Here is a 21,194-nt window from a genome sequence, read left to right on the forward strand (position 1 = left end):
TTCCTGTAAAGCACCAAAGAAAGGAGAGGGCCCTGGCTGCAAGCCTCCCCGGGGCCTTTAGCTCCCAGGTTCTCTGCTTTCTTCACTCTGAGGAGCTCCTCGGCTGGTTCCTGTGGGGCCCACCCATGACCACTGCAGGGGTCCCAGAAGTCCCAGAAGGCTGAGGTTTTCATCCGGACTTCCTCCTCCCCCGTTTCCTCCTTGCCGGGTACCTGCTGCATGAATCACAGCCTGCCCTCTAGACTGGTGGCAACAGGGAGGCCCTGTCCCTTTGATGACAGAGTCCAGCGATGGGGAGGGAAGTGTGTGGGGCAATGCTTATGCTGAGTTTAGCAGATTCTAAGACCAATTTCAGGGAGTGTAGGAAGGGTGGCCATCTAACCCGCCAGAGTCTGGGTGCCTTTCTAAGCAGGCCAAAGGTGGGGAGGGTGCTAACGCTAAGTGACCCAAGGAAGGGCAACAGGAGAGGAATCCCAGGGGAAAGTGAGCCATCTCCGCCACGGCCATTAAAGGGAATAATGAAAAACCCCTGGATGTGGGAGTTTAAATTGGGAGCTCCAAGAGGTCAGGAATACTGGAGGTGGTGGTGGGGTGGTGGGGGAGTGCGTTCCTGAAGGCTTAGGGCCAACTTGAGCTGGCAAGTCCCAGGCCCAGGCGAAGGGGTAAAGTCAAAATGGAGTCCGCTCAGGACATGAGGGAGAGGAGAAGCAACCAGCCAGGGAAAGAAAGGGAAGTAGCATTTCTTTTTTTAGTAAGACAGAGAGCCAGCCCCGGGATGAAGTGGTGTCTGCACGACTTCCTAGGCCCCAGGTTGTGGAAGAGAGACTGAGTGTGGGTTGGCAAAGGTGAGGACCTAAGGTCTGGAGGGGCCCATGTGACAGCTCTGACTGAGTGGGGACTTCCGAGTCATACCTCAGAAGGCTCAGAGGAGGCAGCAGTTAGTAAAAACAGACAGGAAGCTCTGACAGCAGCGTCCACAGCACAGGTCATAAAACCACTGGAAAGTTCCAGGCCAGAGCAGCTGGGTTACATCTGTCTCAGCTCTGAGTTCTTGGCTGACCCTGAGCAAGGCCGCCCCTGCGGTGGCCCCCAACACTTGTCCCAGCTGTGCTACCCGACAGGGGTTGAGTCTAATTGTCTCAGCCCGTAGACTGGAAGCTCCGGGAGAGTGGGTTTGGGACAGAATAGATTTGTTTACCACTCTGTCCTGGCAGGTGCAAGGTGCTTGATTTAGCAAGCAACCTGACATTCTCCATCTGTGACAGGGATAGGACCATCTCACTTCACAAATGGAGAGGGGCCTCCAGCAGAGGAGGTGTGTCTTCTCACTTCATGGAGAGGGGCCTCCAGCAGAGGAGGTGTGTCTTCTCACTTATGGAGAGGGGCCTCCAGCAGAGGAGGTGTGTCTTCTCACTTTATGGAGAGGGGCCTCCAACAGAGGAGGTGTGTCTTCTCACTTATGGAGAGGGGAGTCCAGCAGAGGAGGTGTGTCTTCTCACTTATGGAGAGGGGAGTCCAGCAGAGGAGGTGTGTCTTCTCACTTTATGGAGAGGGGAGTCCAGCAGAGGAGGTGTGTCTTCTCACTTATGGAGAGGGGAGTCCAGCAGAGGAGGTATGTCATGTCTCACACTTCCTGGAGGGTAGATCTGGGATTCGATCCCCAATTAGACTCAGTCTGGTGTCCAGCTCATGAGTTCTCAGAAATGTGGTATGTCTGACAAACAGGCCAGCCTGGAGACCCTGCAAAGCCTGGGCCAGAGAAAATGGGGTTCCTGTAGGGAGGTGCTGGGCAGCAAAGGCAGCCGGCATCTCCCAGGCCCTACCTGCAGTGGGCCGGTGTGGGAGTCAGTTTGGCTTCTCCTTGTGCTTCTGCTCTCCTTCTGTCGTCGTTCACCCTGGGTTTCTTTCGGTTCCCTCTGGTGGCATGGCTTCCTCTAACCCACTTTGTGCCTCTACTCATACCATGGCTTTGCCCGAAGCAGACAAACGTACCTCTTATCACATGCTCAGAGGAAGTGAGTGAGAGGGTCATGTCACTGGTGGGGAGTCACCAGGGCTCTTCATGAGCTCCTGGGACTGTGGAGGCCAAGTCTCTCTGTACCCTCCCCGGCCCCTGACTGAGCAACGGGAACTGAGATTGGTCTCGAGCAGCAGAGCAGGGCTTCACTTCCCCTTCGATTGTGATGCTGCAAGAAGTCTAGGGGAGAAGTCCAGCCTTCGTTCTTGGAAGAGCTGGAGTTCTGCTTGCTGAACGAGCACTACTACCCTTCCTTCCTCCCAACACGCAAGGTCTGTCCAAGGATGTGTATTATGAATGGCGCCTCTGCTGCAGAATCCCTGCTGGTTCTGGGTGATGTTCCAAGGCTCTACGTGTGGAGCCTCAACTGAGAAAAATAGAGAGTGGATGGGGACGGGGTACAGAACGCCTGGAAGCTCATGGTCCCCAGGGCTGTTTGTGTGTTGGGAACATTTGACAGTAAAAAGGCTTTTCTTGGCCATTACCCCAGATACATTTCTAAACCAACAGAATGTTTTTCTCTTAAACGTAAGAGAAAAAAGAGAGAGCTGGGATACACACAGCCCCATGGTAGAGCATTTGCCTAGCATGCACAAAGTTCAATCCCTACCACAGCAAAATGTAACTGACCTCCAATGAAAGCGACTCTTATTTTGTGGAGGACAGCATTCAATTCTGTAGCAGTTTTTCTGTCCTCGGACTCTCAGCCATCCTCTCTTCAGCTCTCCAAGTATTGGGGTGTCAAGGAAATGCCCCCACAGGAAGCCAGCAGTTTGTCGTGAGCCGGGCTCTCGTGTAGCTTAAGCTGGCCACCAGCTCACTACATAGTCAGGGATGATGGCAGAACTCCTGACACCCTGTTGCATGTTGGGATTGCTCATGTCTGCCTAAGATGTTCTCTGTTTTAGTGAAAAAGTCTGATGTGGTGTCAGCTGTAGTGCTAGCATTCTGGAGGCTGAGAGAGGAGGATTGCAAGTTCCACATCAGCTTGGGCTACATAGTAACTCTCTCTTATTAAGATGAAAGGGGACGAGAAGGAATCGGAGGAGGAGGGAAGAGGTGGTATGGTGGTTGGAGAGATGATGCAGCAGGTAAGGGTACTGGCCACCAAACCTGACAGATTGCTTTTAATCTCCAGGACCCTCATGGTGGAAGGAGAGGACCAACTCCTGAAAGTTGTCCTCTACCTCCACACTTACGCTGCGGCATGCATGCTTGTGTGCATACACACATACATACAGGAACATGCACACATAAATAAATGCAATAAAAAGAAATTTGAAAGAATGAATGGAATTTTAAAAAAAAGAAAGAAAACCGACCCATTCACCCCTTTCACTACTTACTTTTTGAGAAAAGGTCTCTCTCTGCAGTCCAAGGTTGGCTTAGGTCTTGGCTGCCCAGTGCTAGGGGAGTGCCACACAACTGGATCCACACATTTTCAAATTTAAAAATATGAAACAGAAGGTGGTGTGGCTCAGTGGTAGAGTGCCTAGCATACCTGAGATAACGCTATACTCGGCAGATACAAATAATACATATTTCCACTTTATATTCGGGCTACAGTGAGGGGAGGGGAGACATACAGGGAGAAGGAAACGCAAAATAAACCCACAGGGTTCTTTCCACTCATTGAAGCCCAATCCAGACATTCCTGGAAAGCCAGCAGAGGTGGACGAAGAAGCCAAAATTCTAATTCAGCTAAACAATGCCACTGTGTCTGTTAGCAACTCAAGGCTCTGAAATGTAAAGGGTAAACAGCATATCTAGAACGTATATATTTTATTTGCTATCTGAACGTGAACCACGAGGGTGGGACATGTTAGCAAGATGGCTCAGCAGGCAAAAGGGACTGCTGCCAAGCTTGACAACCTTAGTTTAATCCCTAGGCCCCACATGGTGAAGGAGGGTGCTGAATAACTCCACAAGTTGTTCTCTGACTTATGCATGCTCATGTGCACCCACAGATAAACATACACAAAAAGCACTTGTTGCTCTTGCAGAGGACCTGGGTTCAGTTCCCAGAACCCACCTGTTGGCTCACACCTGTCTGTAACTCCAGTTCCAGAGGTCTAACTCCCCTTTCTGGTCTCTGCAGGCACTGCATACTCATGATGTGCATAATGCTGACAAAAATACTCATACACATAAAATAGAAATAAATAAATCATTAAAAAGGATTAAGATGATAAAATATATATACAATTATATATATATATATATATATATATATATCTTCAGTTAAGCTTCTTGTGATGCTACACCTGAAATCTCAGCTACTCAAGGAATCTGAGCAGGAAAATTGCTTGATTCCAGGAGTTGGAGACGAGCATAGGCAACGTATCTTCTTCCTAAAAAAAGAAAAAAAGAAAAGAAAAAGTCTGCCAGGCGGTGGTGGCACACGCCTTTAATCCCAGCACTCTGGAGGCAGAGACAGGTGGACCTCTGTGAGTTCGAGACCAGCCTGGTCTACAGAGTGAGTTTCAGGACAAGCTCTAAAGCTACAGAGAAACACTGTCTTGAAAAAACAAACAAACAAAAAATCCAACAAACAAACACAATTAACCTTTTAAAATGATGATGGGCAGAGCAGGCAGATATGTGCCTGCATGTGAAGGTCCATCATCAGTAACAAATAAACGTAAAAATAAAAATTACTATAGATCATGAATGATGCAAGACAGGACTGGTCCCCCATTAAGCTGAATTTCAGTGGAAATCAGACATTAAAATCACAAACTGGGACCTGTGAAATGGATCGTTGATTAGATAAAGGCACTTGCCACAAAGCAAGACAACCTGAGTTCAATCCCCAGGACTCTGAGAAGTTGCCCCTTGATTTACACCCCCACCCCCAAACAAACCAACAAATAACACCAAACACAACACAACCAGAAGCTGACTCAAAGCGTAGAACCTTCCAGAAAAGCCACCTAGCCTCCCAGATAATGTGGTGCTGACCCAAAAGTTGAAGAGTGGGAGTCAGCGAGTGAAGAACGTTCTTACATGAACAGGATGTGTGGAGGTTGAGGCCGGCATCAGCAGCGAGGCGGGTTTATGGAACCGAAAAAAAAAAAAGTTCAAATGCAAACCCATGGTGAAGGTCGGGGCCAAAGAAGAGGCGGGACTGCAGCAGCCACATACTGAGTCGGAGCCGGCTGGTAGGCTGAAGAGAGACAGTGACCCAGGGTATGCTGAAAGGGGGCTCCGGGTACCGCAGCCTGCGGCTTGGTCGCGGTGGGAAACAGGGAGCGGAGGGCCGGGGGGCTTTCAGTCGCCTCGAAACGCCCTGGAGTGTGGCTCCATTGACGCCTGTGCTCAGCGGATCTCCAGCTCCAGGCGGGCACCGACTGGGTGGGGACGGGCTACCGGGGGTCTGGGGACCGGGCGATGGGTGACTTTGTCTCCGGATTCCCGTAGGAGCCCCGTCCGGGCCGCCGAGCTGTCTACGAGGTCGGCGAGGCCCTGGGCCTGGCTAGCGCTCCTCGCGGTGGGCGGTGGCCGGGTCGGTGCAGGGGACCCGGGGTGGTTTGCGTGGGGCGGGGCGGGGCTCTGCCCGAGGCGGGGGCGGCACGATGCGGAAGTGCGGGGCGGGCTCGGCGACCCGCGGGAGACGCAGCTCGGCGAGGGCTCAGACCGGCCGCCGCGCCCGGCCGGGGCTCCTGGCTCCCCGCGGGCGCACCGCAGACAGGTAGGTCCGGGAGCTGTGGGCTGTGCTGGGTCCCGCGCCCCGAGAGCGGTGGGAACCGTCCCGAGCTAGCTACTGCCAAGGCACTGCTCCCCCTCCCCCGAGGCGGCCTGCGCCCCCCGGGGACGCTGCCAGGAGGGCCGGCGGGGTCGCGATCCCGCTTCTCCGCGGTGGACGCTCATCGCAGGCAGCGCCCACCGACGCCAACGTCTCCAAGGCGCCCCACGCCTTGGCCAGCCCGTAGTGCAGGGCTCCGGCCGCCACCGTCCCACCGGCGCGGGGAAAGCCCGGAGAGGCGAGGGACGAGTGCGCATCACCGCTGCGCCTGGCCAGGGTCAAGGATGCGAAGCGCCCTGGCGCAGGGCCGCAGTCTGGCACCGAGGAGCGAGGCTCCGGCCCTGATCTTTTCAGCGCACAGCCCGGCACCTCAAGCAGTCACCCCTCCCAAGGATCTTAAATGCCAGGACAGGAATTTGTGGAAATAGGGATTGGGGGGAAATGGTGTCAAATAGTGGCGCCACCCCTTGACTCGTGGCTCCAAAAGGACGCCAATTTTCTTAGCAATCAAGAAGATTGCTTGGTCTGGTTTCTTGACGGCCTGCCCCTAAACTTAAGAAGGAAACAACTAAGAATCTGAAAGTGGAGAAGTGTTAGCAGTGTGGCCGCAACGCAGGCGGGGAGATGGCCTGGGTTGGCATCCAACCGCAGCGCGGGTGTCTCCCAGACCCCAGGTGTGCCTCAAACCCCTAGAGGGCCCAGAGCGGGTACCTAGGAGCAGGGGTGGAAGTTGGGGCTTTCCTAGCCTCCTCTTGGCATAGCAGAATGGGACATCCCCAACCAGAGGAACGGTCCAGGAACGGATACTAAGCCAGAACCCTGAGGTGACTTCAGGGGCTGACTCAGAGAGCCCCCACGTTCTGTCCCGGGTGGAGCCTGCAGGGATGATCACGAGGGACCTGCCTGGCCTGGACTCCAGTGTGGGGATAAGTGAATAGGACCAGAAAGGACGTGGGCTGCTGGGCTGACGGAGGAGGCTGGAGAAGCTGGGGGCCTTCAGGTGAGGACCTTGTATCCGTCCCTACTCCTTACGCTCCTGGTTTAGGACTAGGAAAGAGGTAGGAAACCACCCCTTATAACTAAAAGTGCTGCTTCGGGGCTTTCCCTTGCACTCTGGCCTTCCCCCAACCTGCCCCTGAGAGGAAGCTGAGAGAGGGTTCTTCCTGCCGCACCTGCTGCCCCAGAATCTCAAGCCTGTCTGCACTCCGTAGGGGCAGGGCCCGGGTGTGTCACTCACCTGGAGAGGGCGGGACTTAGGCTGATACAGGTAACCCCTTGCAGGTTCCTTGAACTGGATGTGGGGTTTAGAACCAGACAACCCGAGAGACAGGAGGGGTTTGAAGTTCTGCCTCTGTTACTCCCGTTATGGCAGCATCTCCCCACCAGCCCTCGGGAGCTCTCAGTGATCTGACTGCCCAGGTGGCCTCTCCTGGGACTTCAGGACCCTGGGGTGAGCTGGGGGGACTCCCCATCCTAGCTGGAATTCAAGGACTGCTTCTCAGGATGCGTCCTGCCTAGTTATATGTGGGATGCTTCCTCGGGTTTTCAGTAGGCTGTACCCATTTGACACTTCCGTGGAAGATGGTGGGGCTCTGTCGGTTTCTCCTTTACGGGTTGATAGTCACACATCTCAGACTGGGTGTTGCGTCCATCTTCCTCCAAACCCAGAAGAAGGCAGCCATGTTTAGACACTGGAATTGAGAACAGGCAGACCTAGGATCCGTCCATCTTCCTCCAAACCCAGAAGAAGGCAGCCATGTTTAGACACTGGAATTGAGAACAGGCAGACCTAGGATCAGGCTCAGATCTAAGCCTTCTCTTGGGGAGAAGGGATCTTTTGGGGGGATGGATGCTGAAGTTGGTCCTGCTCAGGGGAAGGATCCGGTGGACCTAGCTGCAGGTGGAACCTTCTGTGGCTAAGTGAATACACCCTCTCATGGCCCTGGTGGCCTGGCTTGCTGGGGGGTCTTTTCTCTGTGTCCCTACTCCATCTGTCCCTTCCTAGCACTGAGGCCAGAGTAACAATTTCAAAACCTTTCTCTGAATTAAACATCAGGCTGGGGCAGAAAGCCGAAGTGGTCCCTGGTTCCTTGATCCCTGAGGCATGGAGCAGGGGAGTGAGTCCCTCTGGTCTCCCTATTCATACCACCCTTGGCCAGCTACAGGCTGGACTGTGAGTGTGTGTGTGTGTGTGTGTGTGTGTGTGTGTGATCTTCAGGGTAACTTGCCTATCCTGGTGTCCACTTTCCTGTGGTCATAACTGCCAGCTGCTCCCTCCATTCTAGGATCAGAGCTTCTTGAGAGCTATAACTAGAGACACAGGTGAAGGTAGGCTTAGAGCCAGGGAATGATCCAGAGGTGGGCCTGCAGAGACTCTCACGAATATTCTCTATGTCCCCTCCCTCTGTCAGCCCACAAGTCAGCCCAGTGAGTCAGATTTCTGAGTTGTCCCATTAGGCCACTTTCATTTCCCTTAGGTCAGGGTGGAGGCTGGTGTAGAAAGAGGAACTAAGCCACTGTCTTCTTAAGCTTGGGGGCAGGGCTGGGAGCCTTTCCACCTTCGCTGTCCAAAGCTGGCATTACTGTTCACGGGTCACTGACAGTTGAGCTATGCACTGCTCTCAAGTCTGTAGAGCGACACTCTGCTGGCCTGGCAGGTAGCAGCCACAACCCAAAAGATACTGGGTCGGGGACTGCAGGGGAAACTGAGGCTCCATACTGCAAAACCCAGGCAAGCCTGCTCAGTTTTATTCCTTAACTTGTGGAACAGTGACGCCTTTCTAAGGAGCGGGTGCCACAGTGGCCTCCCTCTTTTCTGCCTCTGACTCTGGGTTCAAGAGTTCAAGACCAAAGGCCTGGACAAGGGAAGGTGAGACCTTCCCAGGAGTGAGGATGGGTAAGAGGGAGCGCTAGACTGTTGTAAGTCTCAGGTTCTGTCTAGAAGAGAGTGAGCAGGTGAAGGGGAGGGCACCAGGGTGCGTGTGTCCTGGGGACCTAACTCTAGGGAGGCAGAGACTGTGGCCTGCGCAGGGGCTTGCCTCCAGTGGGGAGCTGGTAGGCCTTGGGCTGCACTTCCTGCCGCCATGTGTGTGACCCAGGTCTGTAAACATTAGAGCAGTATTTCTCAACCTGTGGGCTGTGACCCCTTTGGGGATCAAATGACCCTTTCACAGGGGTCACATGTCAGATATCCTGCATAGCAGAGATTTACATTACAGTTCATAACAGTAGCAAAATTACAGTTCTGAAGTAGCAAGGAAACTCATTCTATGGGGGGAGGGGTCAGCACAACGTGAGGAACTGTATTATAGGGTCACAGCACTAGGAAAGGTGAGAACCTCTGCTCTAGAGGCTTCCTGAGCACCGAAGGATGTGAGAAAAGCAGCAGGAACCCAAGCTAGGACATGGATGGCTTCAGGGTGGTGCCCTCTAAGCTGGGTGCCCAGTGCCATTTGAGTGGATTAGTGGGGTTTCTATAAAGAGGTCAAGGGGAAGAAAGCGTCATCCCTGAGAGACACTGAGGAGGAATACCAGTGCGACACGTGGTCTTAGCCAAAAGGCCAAAAAGTGATGGAAGAGCTCTGTGAGCTGGGTATGAACTCCCCACCCCCAACCCCATCCACACGGTCTGCTTCTGTCTGAAGCTGGCCTCTGTCAGAAGCCTGAGGTAGGACTCTAGTTTAGAGGATTTGTTGGGGATGGGGAAGGGCAGTTCGGGGGAAGGAGTCTGAGTAAGCTGCAGAGGGAAAGGCTGAGCAGTGACAGGAGGGATAGGGCATGGCGGAAGAGCCAACCCCAGTGCCGGTCACCCCATTAGGCCACCGCCATACAAGGGAGCCAGCTTTGACTGTGTGTGACTCCAGAGTGATGGGTGGCCTCACCGGGGACAACTGGGGCGATTCTCCAGTAAAGCAGCCGCTGGTACTGATCGTACCTGGAAAACGGATGGTCCATTGAAGGAAGGGCCCACAGTACCCACTAGCACAGAAATCTCCTTCTCCCCTAACAGAAATCATCAGTTGAGTGAGCCTTGTTGAGAAAGCTGAGGGTTGGAAAGCGGGCTTGACCTCAGATACCCAAACGGACTGGAGAGACATCCCCATGACTCCTCCACCCAGGGCATGGAGCATCTTGCTGTGAATCTGCTGAACTCCACTTTGCTTTCGCCTGCAGAGCCCTTTGCCATGAACCAGCCAGCCCCGGGGGTTGCCCCACCACCACGCCGCGTGAGGCTGAAGCCCTGGTTGGTGGCCCAGGTGAACAGCTGCCAGTACCCAGGGCTTCAGTGGGTCAATGGGGAAAGGAAACTCTTCTATATCCCCTGGCGCCATGCCACAAGGCATGGTCCCAGCCAGGATGGAGACAACACCATCTTCAAGGTAAGCCTTGCGTGAGCTGCTGTCTAGACCTCTGGGGCAGCCCCTCCCCAGCAAAGAGATTCACAATCATCTCCTGGAGGTTGTCCATTCTGCCCGCCACAGTGCTCAGGGGATCCAACACCTAGGCACAAGGTCACCTCTTCTAACCTGTAACCGAGAGCAGGGTGGACATGGAAGGTCTCTGTAACTCCTTGTAATGCTCCTTGCTCTTGACTCACTGTTCCGCACTGTTAGTACACACGTGAGTGAAGCCACCAACTCAGCTTTTAAACACCAAATCTTTCCGTTTGAGTCTCACTGTATAATGCCCAGCTGGCCAGACTCTCTGTTGTAGTCAAGGCTGGCCTTGAACTTGTCATCCTCCTGCCTCAGCCTCGAAAGGGCTGAGATTAAAAGCATGTACCACCATGTCCAACAATCTCTAATCCTAATGCTGGACAGGCCCTACTACAATAGTTTTATGATAGAATATATAATTGTAATGTCTTAAGGTTTCTGTATGAGTATATGAGAGGCAAAATTGGAATCTAGTCATATTTTGAGAATGTTTAATGTGTTTTATTTTGAGATAGAGTCTCCCTGTGTAGTCTTGGTTGGCCTGGAACTCACTGTGTAGATTAGGCTGGCCTTAGACTTGTGGCAATCCTCCTGCCTCTGTCTCCAGAATGTTGGGATCACAAGTATGTACCACCACGCCTAGCTGACTTTTCAAAGAAATCTTTTGTTTGTTTGTTTGGTTTGGTTTTGGTATTTGGTTTTTTTTCCAAGACAGGATTCCTTTGTGTAGCTTTGCACCTTTCCTGGAACTCACTTGGTAGCCCAGGCTGGCCTTGAACTCACAGAGATCCACCTGGTTCTGCCTCCCGAGTGCTGGGATTAAAGGCGTGCACCACCACCGCCCGGCTCAAAGAAATCTTTGCTCAAAGAAAACCTTGCTCATGCTATGTACACTTTCTGCCACTAGGGACAGCCCCACCCCATGTTTTATTTATTTACTATTTTATATTTCTTGAAATACTCTTACATAGCCAGGCTGGCCTCAAACTCAATGTATAGCTGATTTTGGCCTTAGACTTCTGATCCTCCTGTCCTCACCTCTGAAGTGCTTGGATGACAGATGTGCGCCAAGACATTCAACCCACACATATGCTTTAATTTTTTTCTTATTTATTTACTTATTTGTGAGGAGTACGCAAGTACCACAGCATGTGTGTGGAGGTCAGAGGACCACCTGCAAGAGTTGGTTCTCTCCTTCCACAGTGTGAATTCCAGGGATCAGACTCAGCTCGTCAGGCCTTACAAACACTGTGGCAAATGCTTTCTTTCATGTGTAGGCCATTTTGCTGGTCTACATGTATTGATTGATAACCTGCGTCTTTTCACCCAGCATCAGGATTAGCTTTCCTTCCCAACATACGTCTGCATCACTTTGCGTGACCACTGAGTAGCCACCAGAAGGATTCGGTATAACTCACCTAGTCTCAGTTTTTGGACACTTCAGACTGTTTGTGCTTCTCTGTTAGGAGAAAAAAAAAACATAATTCCTCCTAAATCCTACCCTTTGTTTTAATGGTGGGTTTAGGTCTGGAGTCCGGAGTGGAAATTGTTAGACCAAAGAGGTTCTGATTCTAAAAAACTTTGAAATCATATTTTTTAGCTTTTATACTTGATTCTTACCACAATTTGTGTGGATATTTCTATATTCTATATAATTCTATCAGAATTAAGTTGCTAGTTTAAAGAGAAGAAACACTTATAATCCTGACGTCACAAGATTGCCATGCAAAATAATAAGATCAGTTGGAGGTCGAGGGTCAGTGGTAAAGAGAATGTGCTTAGCAAGTGTGAGGCTCTGTGTTCTATCCTCAACACAGCGATGACGATGATGCTGCAGGCCTATAATACCGGCATTTGGGAGATGGAGACAGGTGGATCAAGAGTTCAAGGTCATCCTCAGCTATTTAGCAAGTTTACGACTAGCCCGGGCTACATGGGGCTCTGTCTCAAAAGAACAAAACCAACAAGAATAATAACACCAGTCGTTGAAGCATACCCACATGTAGGCACAGTTTAGAGTACTTTAAAGGCTTTGACTCCCTGAGTCTTTCCAGGTACTGTCAAGGAGGGTCCAAAACAGAGGCAGCTTGATTTGGCCTGCCTGGCTCCAAACCCAGCCTGGCTCCAAGTCACGAGCTCGTCTCTGCCATGTTTTCTTGTGCTCCTTTGAGACTGTACCTATGGCCTCCTAGCAGCGGCGAGTAGCACATAGAATTCATTGAGCCTGTTTGAACTCTTGAGGGCTGGACAAGGCTTGGTCAAATCCAGCTAACACAGACGAAGCCTTAGCAAGGCTTAGCCTAGTGGCCCAAATTCTCAGCAGTGACTCCTGTAGGAAAAGAGACTTGCTGGGGCCTCCGTGACAGGTACAGTTCCCTGTACTCTGCAGTCCTCCTTCCCTTCCGTAGGCCTGGGCTCAAGAGACAGGGAAGTACACCGAGGGGGTGGACGAGGCTGACCCAGCCAAGTGGAAGGCCAACCTGCGCTGTGCGCTTAACAAAAGCCGTGACTTCCGTCTGTTCTATGACGGCCCTCGAGACATGCCACCTCAGCCCTACAAGATCTACGAGGTCTGCTCCAATGGCCCTGCTCTCACAGGTATGATGCTTGGCCCTGTGCAACCACCTGGGAAACTGTGACCTATGGGTGCAAGAAAGTCCAAGGACCTTCCAGCCAAGTGCTCCAGGGAGTGCTGTGCTAGGTCACAATCCCAGGGCTCCTAACGAGGATCTGGGAGTGGGGCAAGGGCTCGGGCTGCTGCTCCTTACCACTGCCCTTGTTCTGGGCTCCTGGCTTCGGGGGAGGTCTCTCTCCTGCTTCTTGACGCTCGGTCCTTTGACTCAACCGTACTTGGGCAGCTTTGTGCATCATGGAACCCCAGGGATTGGGGCCATTTCTCTGGCTGTTCAGATGGAGCCACAGCCTGGCCCGGCCCCCATTTTGCCACTGACCCCCTCTCTTGCTGTCTCCCTCAACGTGCAGAGTCCCAGCCCACTGATGATTACATTCCTGGAGAAGAGGAGGAGGAGGAAGAGGAAGAGGTGTGTGGGGCTGAGTGGTGGGAAGAGGCGCTGTGTTTACCAAGCTCCTGTACTAAGCTGGTGGGGCTGGCTGGCCCTGGTGGGGTCTTTGCTGCCCTGACCCACTTTAGGATTGAGAAGTCCCTTCCTCTGGAGCTCTTCTGCAGCTCTTCTTCGGGTTGTCCTTTGATGATTCTGAAGAAGGTAGAGTGCCCATCTTGTCCCTCCTAGGGTTTTGTTGTTACACAGTGTGTCAGGTTTACCAGATCTCCACAACAGTTAGGCTTGGTGGGTACTGCTCCCTGCAGAAGGCACATTTGGAAATGGGGACCCTGACGGCTCTCATGACCTGCTGAAGATGGCAGATCTGGGACCAGCAGTGGGGGCTGGCCCCCACAGGACGGAAGCTGTGTCTGTTGAGCATTGTGTTCTCGGCATCGTGCCAGTTTACTAACCTGACCTGCCTTCCCTCATCCACTGCCTGTGTTTTCCCTTCAGCTCCAGAGAATGTTGCCAAGCCTGACCATCACAGGTGGGGCTGGGAGGTGGTGTGGTTGGGGGTCGGGTAGGGGGGTCTAGTGCAAGAAGTGACAGGTATCCTAAGTACTTGGGAGGGTGTTGAGGGAGGATGGGGGGGCAAGTCTGGGGGTCAGGCCTGGAAGAGTTCTTCAAGGTGGCATTGACAGCTGTGTTCACCACATCCTCTGCAGATCCTGTGCTACCTGGGCCTCCCATAGCACCCTACTCCTTACCCAAAGAAGGCGTCAAGTGGCCACCTGCTCTCCAGCCATCTGTAGGGCTGGCTCCCCCTGCCCCAGATCCAAATCTCCTGGCCCCTCCCTCTGGAACCCCTGCTGGCTTCAGGCAGCTTCTCCCTGAGGACCTGGAGCCTGGACCACTGGCTTCCAGCCAGCCCCCTTCAGAACAACTCTTGCCTGACCTGCTCATCAGCCCCCACATGCTGCCTTGTAAGAACTCTGGTGGGCTGGGCAGGTTGGCAGGGCAGAGTGGTAGTTGGGATGGGGCAGGGTTGATACGGAAGGATGACAAAGAAAATAAGCTTTTAGGCCAGTCTTCCTGGGCCAGGGATAAACTGGGAAGGCTGGGGAGGTTGGGCCTGCACCTGACTGCTCAAAGAGCCATGGGGCTCACAGCCTGGGCAACCCGATGCTCTGCTCCACAGTGACTGACCTGGAGATCAAGTTCCAGTACCGTGGTCGTCCACCTCGTGCCCTCACCATTAGCAACCCACAAGGCTGTAGGCTCTTCTATAGCCAGCTAGAGGCTACCCAGGAACAAGTGGAACTCTTTGGCCCCGTGAGCCTGGAGCAAGTGCGCTTCCCTAGCCCAGAGGAGATCCCCAGTGACAAGCAGCGTTTCTATACAAACCAGCTGTTAGACGTCCTGGACCGTGGGCTCATCCTCCAGCTGCAGGGCCAGGACCTGTATGCCATCCGTCTGTGCCAGTGTAAGGTGTTCTGGAGTGGGCCCTGCGCCTTAGCCCATGGCTCACGCCCCAACCCCATCCAGCGAGAAGTCAAGACAAAGCTCTTTAGCCTAGAGCAGTTTCTCAATGGTGAGGTCCATTCCATGCTCCTCCTGGCTGTCCTTCACTCAGGGTTCTAACCTCTAACTAGAGGCCTTAATCTTGATGCAGAACTCATCCTGTTCCAGAAGGGTCAGACCAACACTCCACCACCTTTTGAGATCTTCTTCTGCTTTGGAGAAGAATGGCCTGACCTCAAGCCCCGAGAGAAGAAGCTCATTACTGTACAGGTGTGCCCCTAGCCAACTCTGCTGTAGCTTCAATATTAGGAGACATGGGGCTGGACCTTTGGCCCAGGGTAGAGGTGGGGCCCTCGGGGCCACGAGGACTTGGTTGCTAGGGCTGGAGGAGACAGTCCGCCATCTGCCTCTGGATGTCTTCATGCCCAGCTTGATTGAACAGCCCTGCAACAATTCTCCATGCCCTCTTCCCTTTGCTCCCCAGGTGGTACCTGTTGCAGCCCGGTTGCTGCTGGAGATGTTCTCAGGGGAGCTTTCCTGGTCAGCAGACAGCATCCGGCTGCAGATCTCAAACCCAGATCTCAAAGACCACATGGTGGAGCAGTTCAAAGAGCTCCATCACATCTGGCAGTCCCAGCAGCGGTTGCAGGCCATGGTCCAGGCCCCTCCTGTGGCAGGCCTTGGTGCTGGCCAAGGGCCCTGGCCCATGCACCCAGATGGCATGCAGTAACAAGGCTGCAGATGGTGGCTGTCCTGGGCTTCCTGGAGCAACTGTGGAGATTGGCATGGCAATGGAGTGGCCCCAGCAGGCCTGGCTGGCTGCAGGGTTCTACCTCTGAGTCTCTTGAAAGGAGAGTAGGGCCAAAAAGGACATACACGAGGCCTCAGGCCACATTCTCCCTAAAATTCGATCTGAGCGCTGTCTTCCAGTGATTTCTCTAATCTGTTTGGCTCTGAAGAAATGTGGCCAGCAGCCCCAGTGGGAGGGAGGGAACATCACTAGCCCGGAGCTTAGATACACAGGTCCAGTTACCCCAGGGCAGTCAACTCTAATGGTTTCTCTAGCAAAAAGGGCCAAGGCGTGTTGGTGGGGCTTCTGCAGAGAATGGGCCTGATTTGGGGGTTCCCTAGTTTGGGCCTTTCTCGTCTTCCTCTGACAAGGACATCACTGGACACTTGTGCTGACAGCTGCCCTCCTTCAGAGTCTAAGAAGCTGGGGTAGGAAGTAGATTTTAATATATTTTTGGATTAATAAATGTTAAAAGCAGATTTGCCCGTTTCGTGACTGTTTCCAGGGCCAAGAACTCCTCTGTTCTACCGGACTGCTCAGTTGTTGACCGGCCTTGCCTCAGCACCTGCTCTCCAGCGAGGTGCCTGACACAAGGGTTGGGGAGACCCTGCCTTTCTGTCAGGCAGTCAGCTGGGCCTTCACAGACACTTACCTGGCTGCCTCTGCTTCAATTAAGCAGACTGAGGCAGATGTGGACTTTTGAATGTGTGTTGTCCCAAAACTGCCCAAACCTTCCCAGAAGGGAGTCAAAAAAGGAATTTGGATTCTAGCCACACTTCAGACCATCAAAATCTGGGATCCTTTTTTCTTTTTGAGACCAGGCTGGCCTTAAACTTGTGGTATTAACCAAAGCTGTCTTTGAAGCCCGGATCCTCTGTCCTTGCCTCTGTCTCCTAAGTGCTGGGGTAATCTATGAGCCTAATGGCTGGGGATGTAGCTCAGTGGCAGAGTGCTTGCACAAGGCCATGTTTGATTCCCTGTAGCACACATTCAAAATGAAGAAGGTTTAGCTGGGTCTGGTGTTCCTGCCTGTAACCCCAGCACCAAGGAGGCTAAGTCAGGAAACTCAGGAGTTCAAAGCCAGTCTGGGACAGCCTGCCTAAGAGTGCAACATGTTTAAAAAATAAGTCTTGTCTTCATGCATGTGCTAGCATTAGGATATTACATGAAAATTGGTGGTTCATCACTGGAATCTGGCTCATAAGAATAACTTTCTAGTCCAAACAATGTTTTTTTTTCATTGCTACTCCAATCCAGGCTCTCTACTGTTATTTTGAAGTAAATACTAGAAACAACATTTCATGTATAAATATCCAGCACGTATTCTCCTAAAATATTTTTTGGTGGGGGCACTAAGGATGTGATCTAGCACTGAGCTGAATCCCCAGCTATAAAGAAAAAATTTTTTCTTTTTAAAATCAAATACCCAGTTTATGGGGCTAGAGAGATGGCTGTCAGCAGAGTGCTTAGAGGATACAACTCTGGATCCCCAACAACGTTACCAAAAAACGAAACAAAAGTCAGGCACTAATGTATATGTTGTCATCGGGAGGCAGAACAAGGGAATCTCCAGGGCCAGCCAGTCTAGCCAATCAGTGGGGTGCAGGTTCTATAATACCCTGTCTCAGGGAATGAGAGCGACTATGTCCACCACTGGCCTCCACCTGTACCCACCCAGTCACATGAACACATGCAGTAGCCACACACAATCTAATGTTCATTAATGTAAGGCAGTCAGAGAAATTTTAATTTCCAGTAATGACCAAACAGCCTTGTTCCTGATTGTGCCTGTTGGGTGATATACTTGGCATGCTGCTGGAGCTGGATTCTGGAGTCCAAAGGCTTGACTGGATTCAGGTTTGGATTCTGACTACTGATTCATGAGCATTCGAGTTTCCAAAACTGGTTATTAAAACAAGACAGTGAGGGCCAGAGAAATGGTTCAGCTAGGAAATGTACTTGCCATCCAGCCCAAGGAGCTGAGCTCAATCCCAGGAGCCCACATGGTAAAAGGGGAAAGACAAGGTGTCCTCATCTCCGCATGTGCACCTTGGTGCACACTCCCATCTCCCATCACAATAGATACACATAATAAAATAACGCTCAAGAAGCTAGGTTTGCACATGCTTGTCTCCACGTTTGCTAGGCACTGGCAAAAACGCCACGAGTGTTTAGGAAGGTCTCACCAACAAGTATACTCCCGAATGTGATTTCTGTTAACGTGGCAGGTGAAAACTTGTATCTTATTTCCATTCCTTATTATGAGCAAGTATGAGGAGCTTTTCACATGGTTACATGGGTTATACAGAATTTTAAAACCTAAATGGAACCAGTGAACTCAGTAAAGGCACAGTGTTCGAGCCTGACCCGAGTGTGGTGTCTAGAAAGCACATATAGGTGGAGGGAGAGAACAGACTCTGATCTCCACATGCACACAGTGACACGTATGCACCCACATCATACATACACAATAAAGTTTAAAAAACAAAATACATGCCTGGAGATGTAAGCTCAGCTGTAGGATGGGTGCTTTCCAGGGGAGGTCTTGCGTGCTGTCTCCAGCACTACCAACAGTTAAGTAAGGAAACAACCAGGTTTGGAACACACATATTCCCAGAACTCTGGGACAAGGCAAGACAAGGTCAGAGCCATTCTGAGGCCAGTGAGACCCTGTCTCAAGATAGAAACCTTCATCCTCCACTTCCTACTAACACTTTAGTTAACTCTTTCCTACCCTTTTGGTCTTAGGACTCTACCCAAGATATTGTATTTGGTTGTTAAATTTTTACTTCTTAGGTCTGTGAGGTTTTTTGTCATTGTTTTAAGACAGGGTTTCACTGTGTAACCCTGGCTGTCCTGGAGCTCACTGTGTAGACCAGGCTGGTCAGATCTGCCTGCCTTTGCCTCCCAAGTTCTGGCATTAAAGGCGTATGCCACTACTGCCCAGCCTATGAGGTTTTGATATTGGTGGTTTTAAGTAGAGGGCCACAGAAATGTCCCTCCTCTGGACTCCGTGTGTGTGTGTGTGTGTGTGTGTGTGTGTGTGTGTGCGCGTGCCGCTCCCATGCACATATATGCATATATCACACACACTAATATGTCCACTATCTTTTTAGCTATGGCAATGATTTCACGGGTGTATCATGTCAAAGGTGATTGAACTAAGCTTATGTGCATATCTGTATGTGAGCAGAGTTCACTCCCACTTTATGTGCACACGTCTACAGGATGTGAGCAGTTCACTCCCAGTTTATGTGCACACGTCTATAGGACGTGAGCAGTTCACTCCCACTGAGGCTGCATGGAAGGTGAGATGCAGCAGGAAGAGCTTCGAACAGGAAGACTCAGCAGTTCTTGAAAGGCCTGACTCTAGGGCGGGACCTGCCTTTTCCACTCTGCTCGGATGCCTATTAGGCTCAACGAAGGCTGATGAACGTAGGTGGACTAGCCAGAGTCATTTTGAAGCAATGAGGTAGTGAATGGAAGTGAATGGAAACAGAAAGAAGCAAAGACTGGTAAAATTTTAAAAATGGTTTTTATTTTTTTGTCTTTTTTTTTTCCTTTTTTTTTTCTTTTTGGTGCTGTTGATTTATTCTTGAGATGGCTACACCACAGGACAGAACTGTGCCCTTGTAATCTAATGGTAATGCAAGACCACACTCCCTCACTGAGATCTGTTCTGAGTTTCCCACTTCAGCCCCAGGTCCCAAGAAGTCAATTAATTTTCACACTTTTTATTCAACACAGGTAGTCCTGTAAATACATTTCCTCCATCCCCTCTTTTTTTGTCTCCTTTCCCCTATGTCTGTGGGTGAATAATTCATGAAGAAAAAGAAAGATTTAATACACATTTGTACCCTCTCCACCCGGCCCAGTTTGGTTTTTCTCCCCCAGGCTGATGACGAGTGTGAACTGGAGTGCACTCAACACGGTCAGGGTTGGGTTGGGCGCTCCGTGAACAGCAACTGTGGCCCTGGCTAGTTCTGACTATCATCCTGACCATGATGTAAGCAGAACAGGCGCCTTGTCTGGACACCTCTAAAGGTGGAACAGCTGGGGTGTGCCTGTGTTCCTTCTAGTCACCTGTGTTTTAGGGAAGGAGAACAGAGGAGAGATGGCCGACACTTTAATTCCAACTGTAGCTACGTTACTCATTTGAATCCCACATTTCCCTTAGGTAACATGCCTGTCTCACAGGAAGCCCTCACTCTTGTTCTGGGTGTGCGCTCATGCTGGTGTGTGTCTATCATGTGTGTGGGTCATCTGCTACCAGGTGAATGTTACAGTTCTGCTTTCGTCTCAGCTTTCCCGTGTTGGTTTGTTTTTTTTCCTTTTTTTTTTCTTTTTAAAATTTCCTTAAATTATTTTTCCTTTTAGAAAGAAGTTCACCAGGAAACTAGTTCCCCTCCCACCACGCCGGACAGGCTGCAGCCATCTTTAAAAACCGTGCTGTTTCTCCCTCACACCCCAAACAGGGACTCCTCAGGATGCCTCAGGAGGTTGAAGTTTCTCCCTGTCTGGCGGCAGTGAAGGCCCCTCTGCCACACCGGAGGTTTCTGATTGTGGGACACAGTCTGGGTTGTTTTCTTCCTGTCTTCTAATAAAAAAAGACATTCCTGACAAAAGAGAAGAGACAGTTGATAGCTGGGCTCCAGAAGACAGTGAGCAGGGTGAAACCCAGCCTTGAGGCAGTGGCGATGCTCTTGCTCAGGCACTCACTGTGGACTCTGCTACAGAACTCTGGTTAACAAGCAAGCAAAACCAAAGCTTGGCCTTCCTCAACTTGCAATTACTTTCAAGGCAACATTAACTTCCCTAAACTCCCGTGCTGAGCTGCAGACACTAAGGATGATGTAAAGGCTGGGAGGAGACCAACAGAATTGATCCTTCCATGCTAAACCACCAGAAAAGCTCTACTTTAGTCTGTTAAATGTCGGGTTTTCATGTAAGATTTAGTTTTGAAAGAGAGCTTTGTTTACTAACAATGATTTAAACTCTATAGAAAGAGTGCTGAAGAGATGTATCATCTATTACAATGGCTAAAAAAAAAAGTGAGGAATCCGGTACCAGAATCCTACCCCCGAATTCCTCCTCTCCTAGCTTCTAAAAATCCTTTAACAGATTGTTAACCACCTTTGACTTTCAATTTTCTTCTTTGTAAAATGAGCACAGAAGCAGAACCCTGTAGGAAGACTCTTTTTTGGTCAATGCATTCAACACACAGGAATGGTACCTGACACTCAGGGCTTGATGAACATGAACACTACATGAGCATCTAAGCTGCCTACAAGCAACCTTTTAGGTGTATCAGCGCTAGCTCGCAGACACATGCAAACCCGACCACCTCAGATGACGTCATTACTCACTTAACAACTGACCTTTAGGTAATTTTGGTATGGGTAGACACTACTGAACATCACCTTGACCTACTAATGCATTCATTACAGAAACAACCAGTAGTGCCACAGATTCAGAATATTGTCTATTGGGTGGGTCAGTAAATGCTCCTTACAGTGTCAAAGGGCGAGCTTAGAGAGTTGCCTTCTTTATCTAGGCAATAAACTGGTAAGCCAATTTTACCACCTAGTCATTCCTTTCCTTAGCTGAGCTTGCTTAGCTTCAGAATCAGAAGGGATTCAGAATCACACATACAGAAAGCTGACCATCAGGTGGCATCTAG

At 51.1% G+C, this 21,194-nt stretch overlaps 2 protein-coding genes across 3 annotated transcripts in view; one reads left to right on the top strand and one right to left on the bottom strand.

Moving 5' to 3' along the window:
* Positions 1 to 8,482: 8,482 nt before the first annotated feature.
* Irf5 (interferon regulatory factor 5) lies at positions 8,483 to 20,065 on the top strand. Of its 2 annotated transcripts, XM_059257490.1 has the most exons (9): positions 8,483 to 10,141; positions 12,607 to 12,796; positions 13,181 to 13,239; positions 13,717 to 13,750; positions 13,929 to 14,186; positions 14,402 to 14,794; positions 14,876 to 14,994; positions 15,209 to 15,319; positions 19,892 to 20,065. In XM_059257490.1, exons 1-9 carry the CDS (start codon positions 9,884 to 9,886, stop codon positions 20,042 to 20,044), a joined length of 1,575 nt encoding a protein of 524 aa, XP_059113473.1. In that variant the 5' UTR covers positions 8,483 to 9,883; the 3' UTR covers positions 20,045 to 20,065. The 2 variants fall into 2 exon arrangements, with proteins under 2 accessions (XP_059113473.1, XP_059113472.1); XM_059257489.1 differs by lacking the exon at positions 19,892 to 20,065 and having other exon boundaries at positions 8,490 to 10,141; positions 15,209 to 15,985.
* The window catches only part of Tnpo3 (transportin 3), an 83,964-nt gene continuing 81,800 nt past the window's right edge, over positions 19,031 to 21,194 (bottom strand). Inside the window, exon 23 of the mRNA XM_059257488.1 lies at positions 19,031 to 20,130. The gene's annotated coding sequence lies outside the window, so the exon portion shown is untranslated. The remainder of the gene's footprint in view (positions 20,131 to 21,194) is intronic.

Source organism: Peromyscus eremicus, chromosome 3 (genome assembly GCF_949786415.1).
Source record: "Peromyscus eremicus chromosome 3, PerEre_H2_v1, whole genome shotgun sequence".
NCBI classification, from domain to species: domain Eukaryota; kingdom Metazoa; phylum Chordata; class Mammalia; order Rodentia; family Cricetidae; genus Peromyscus; species Peromyscus eremicus.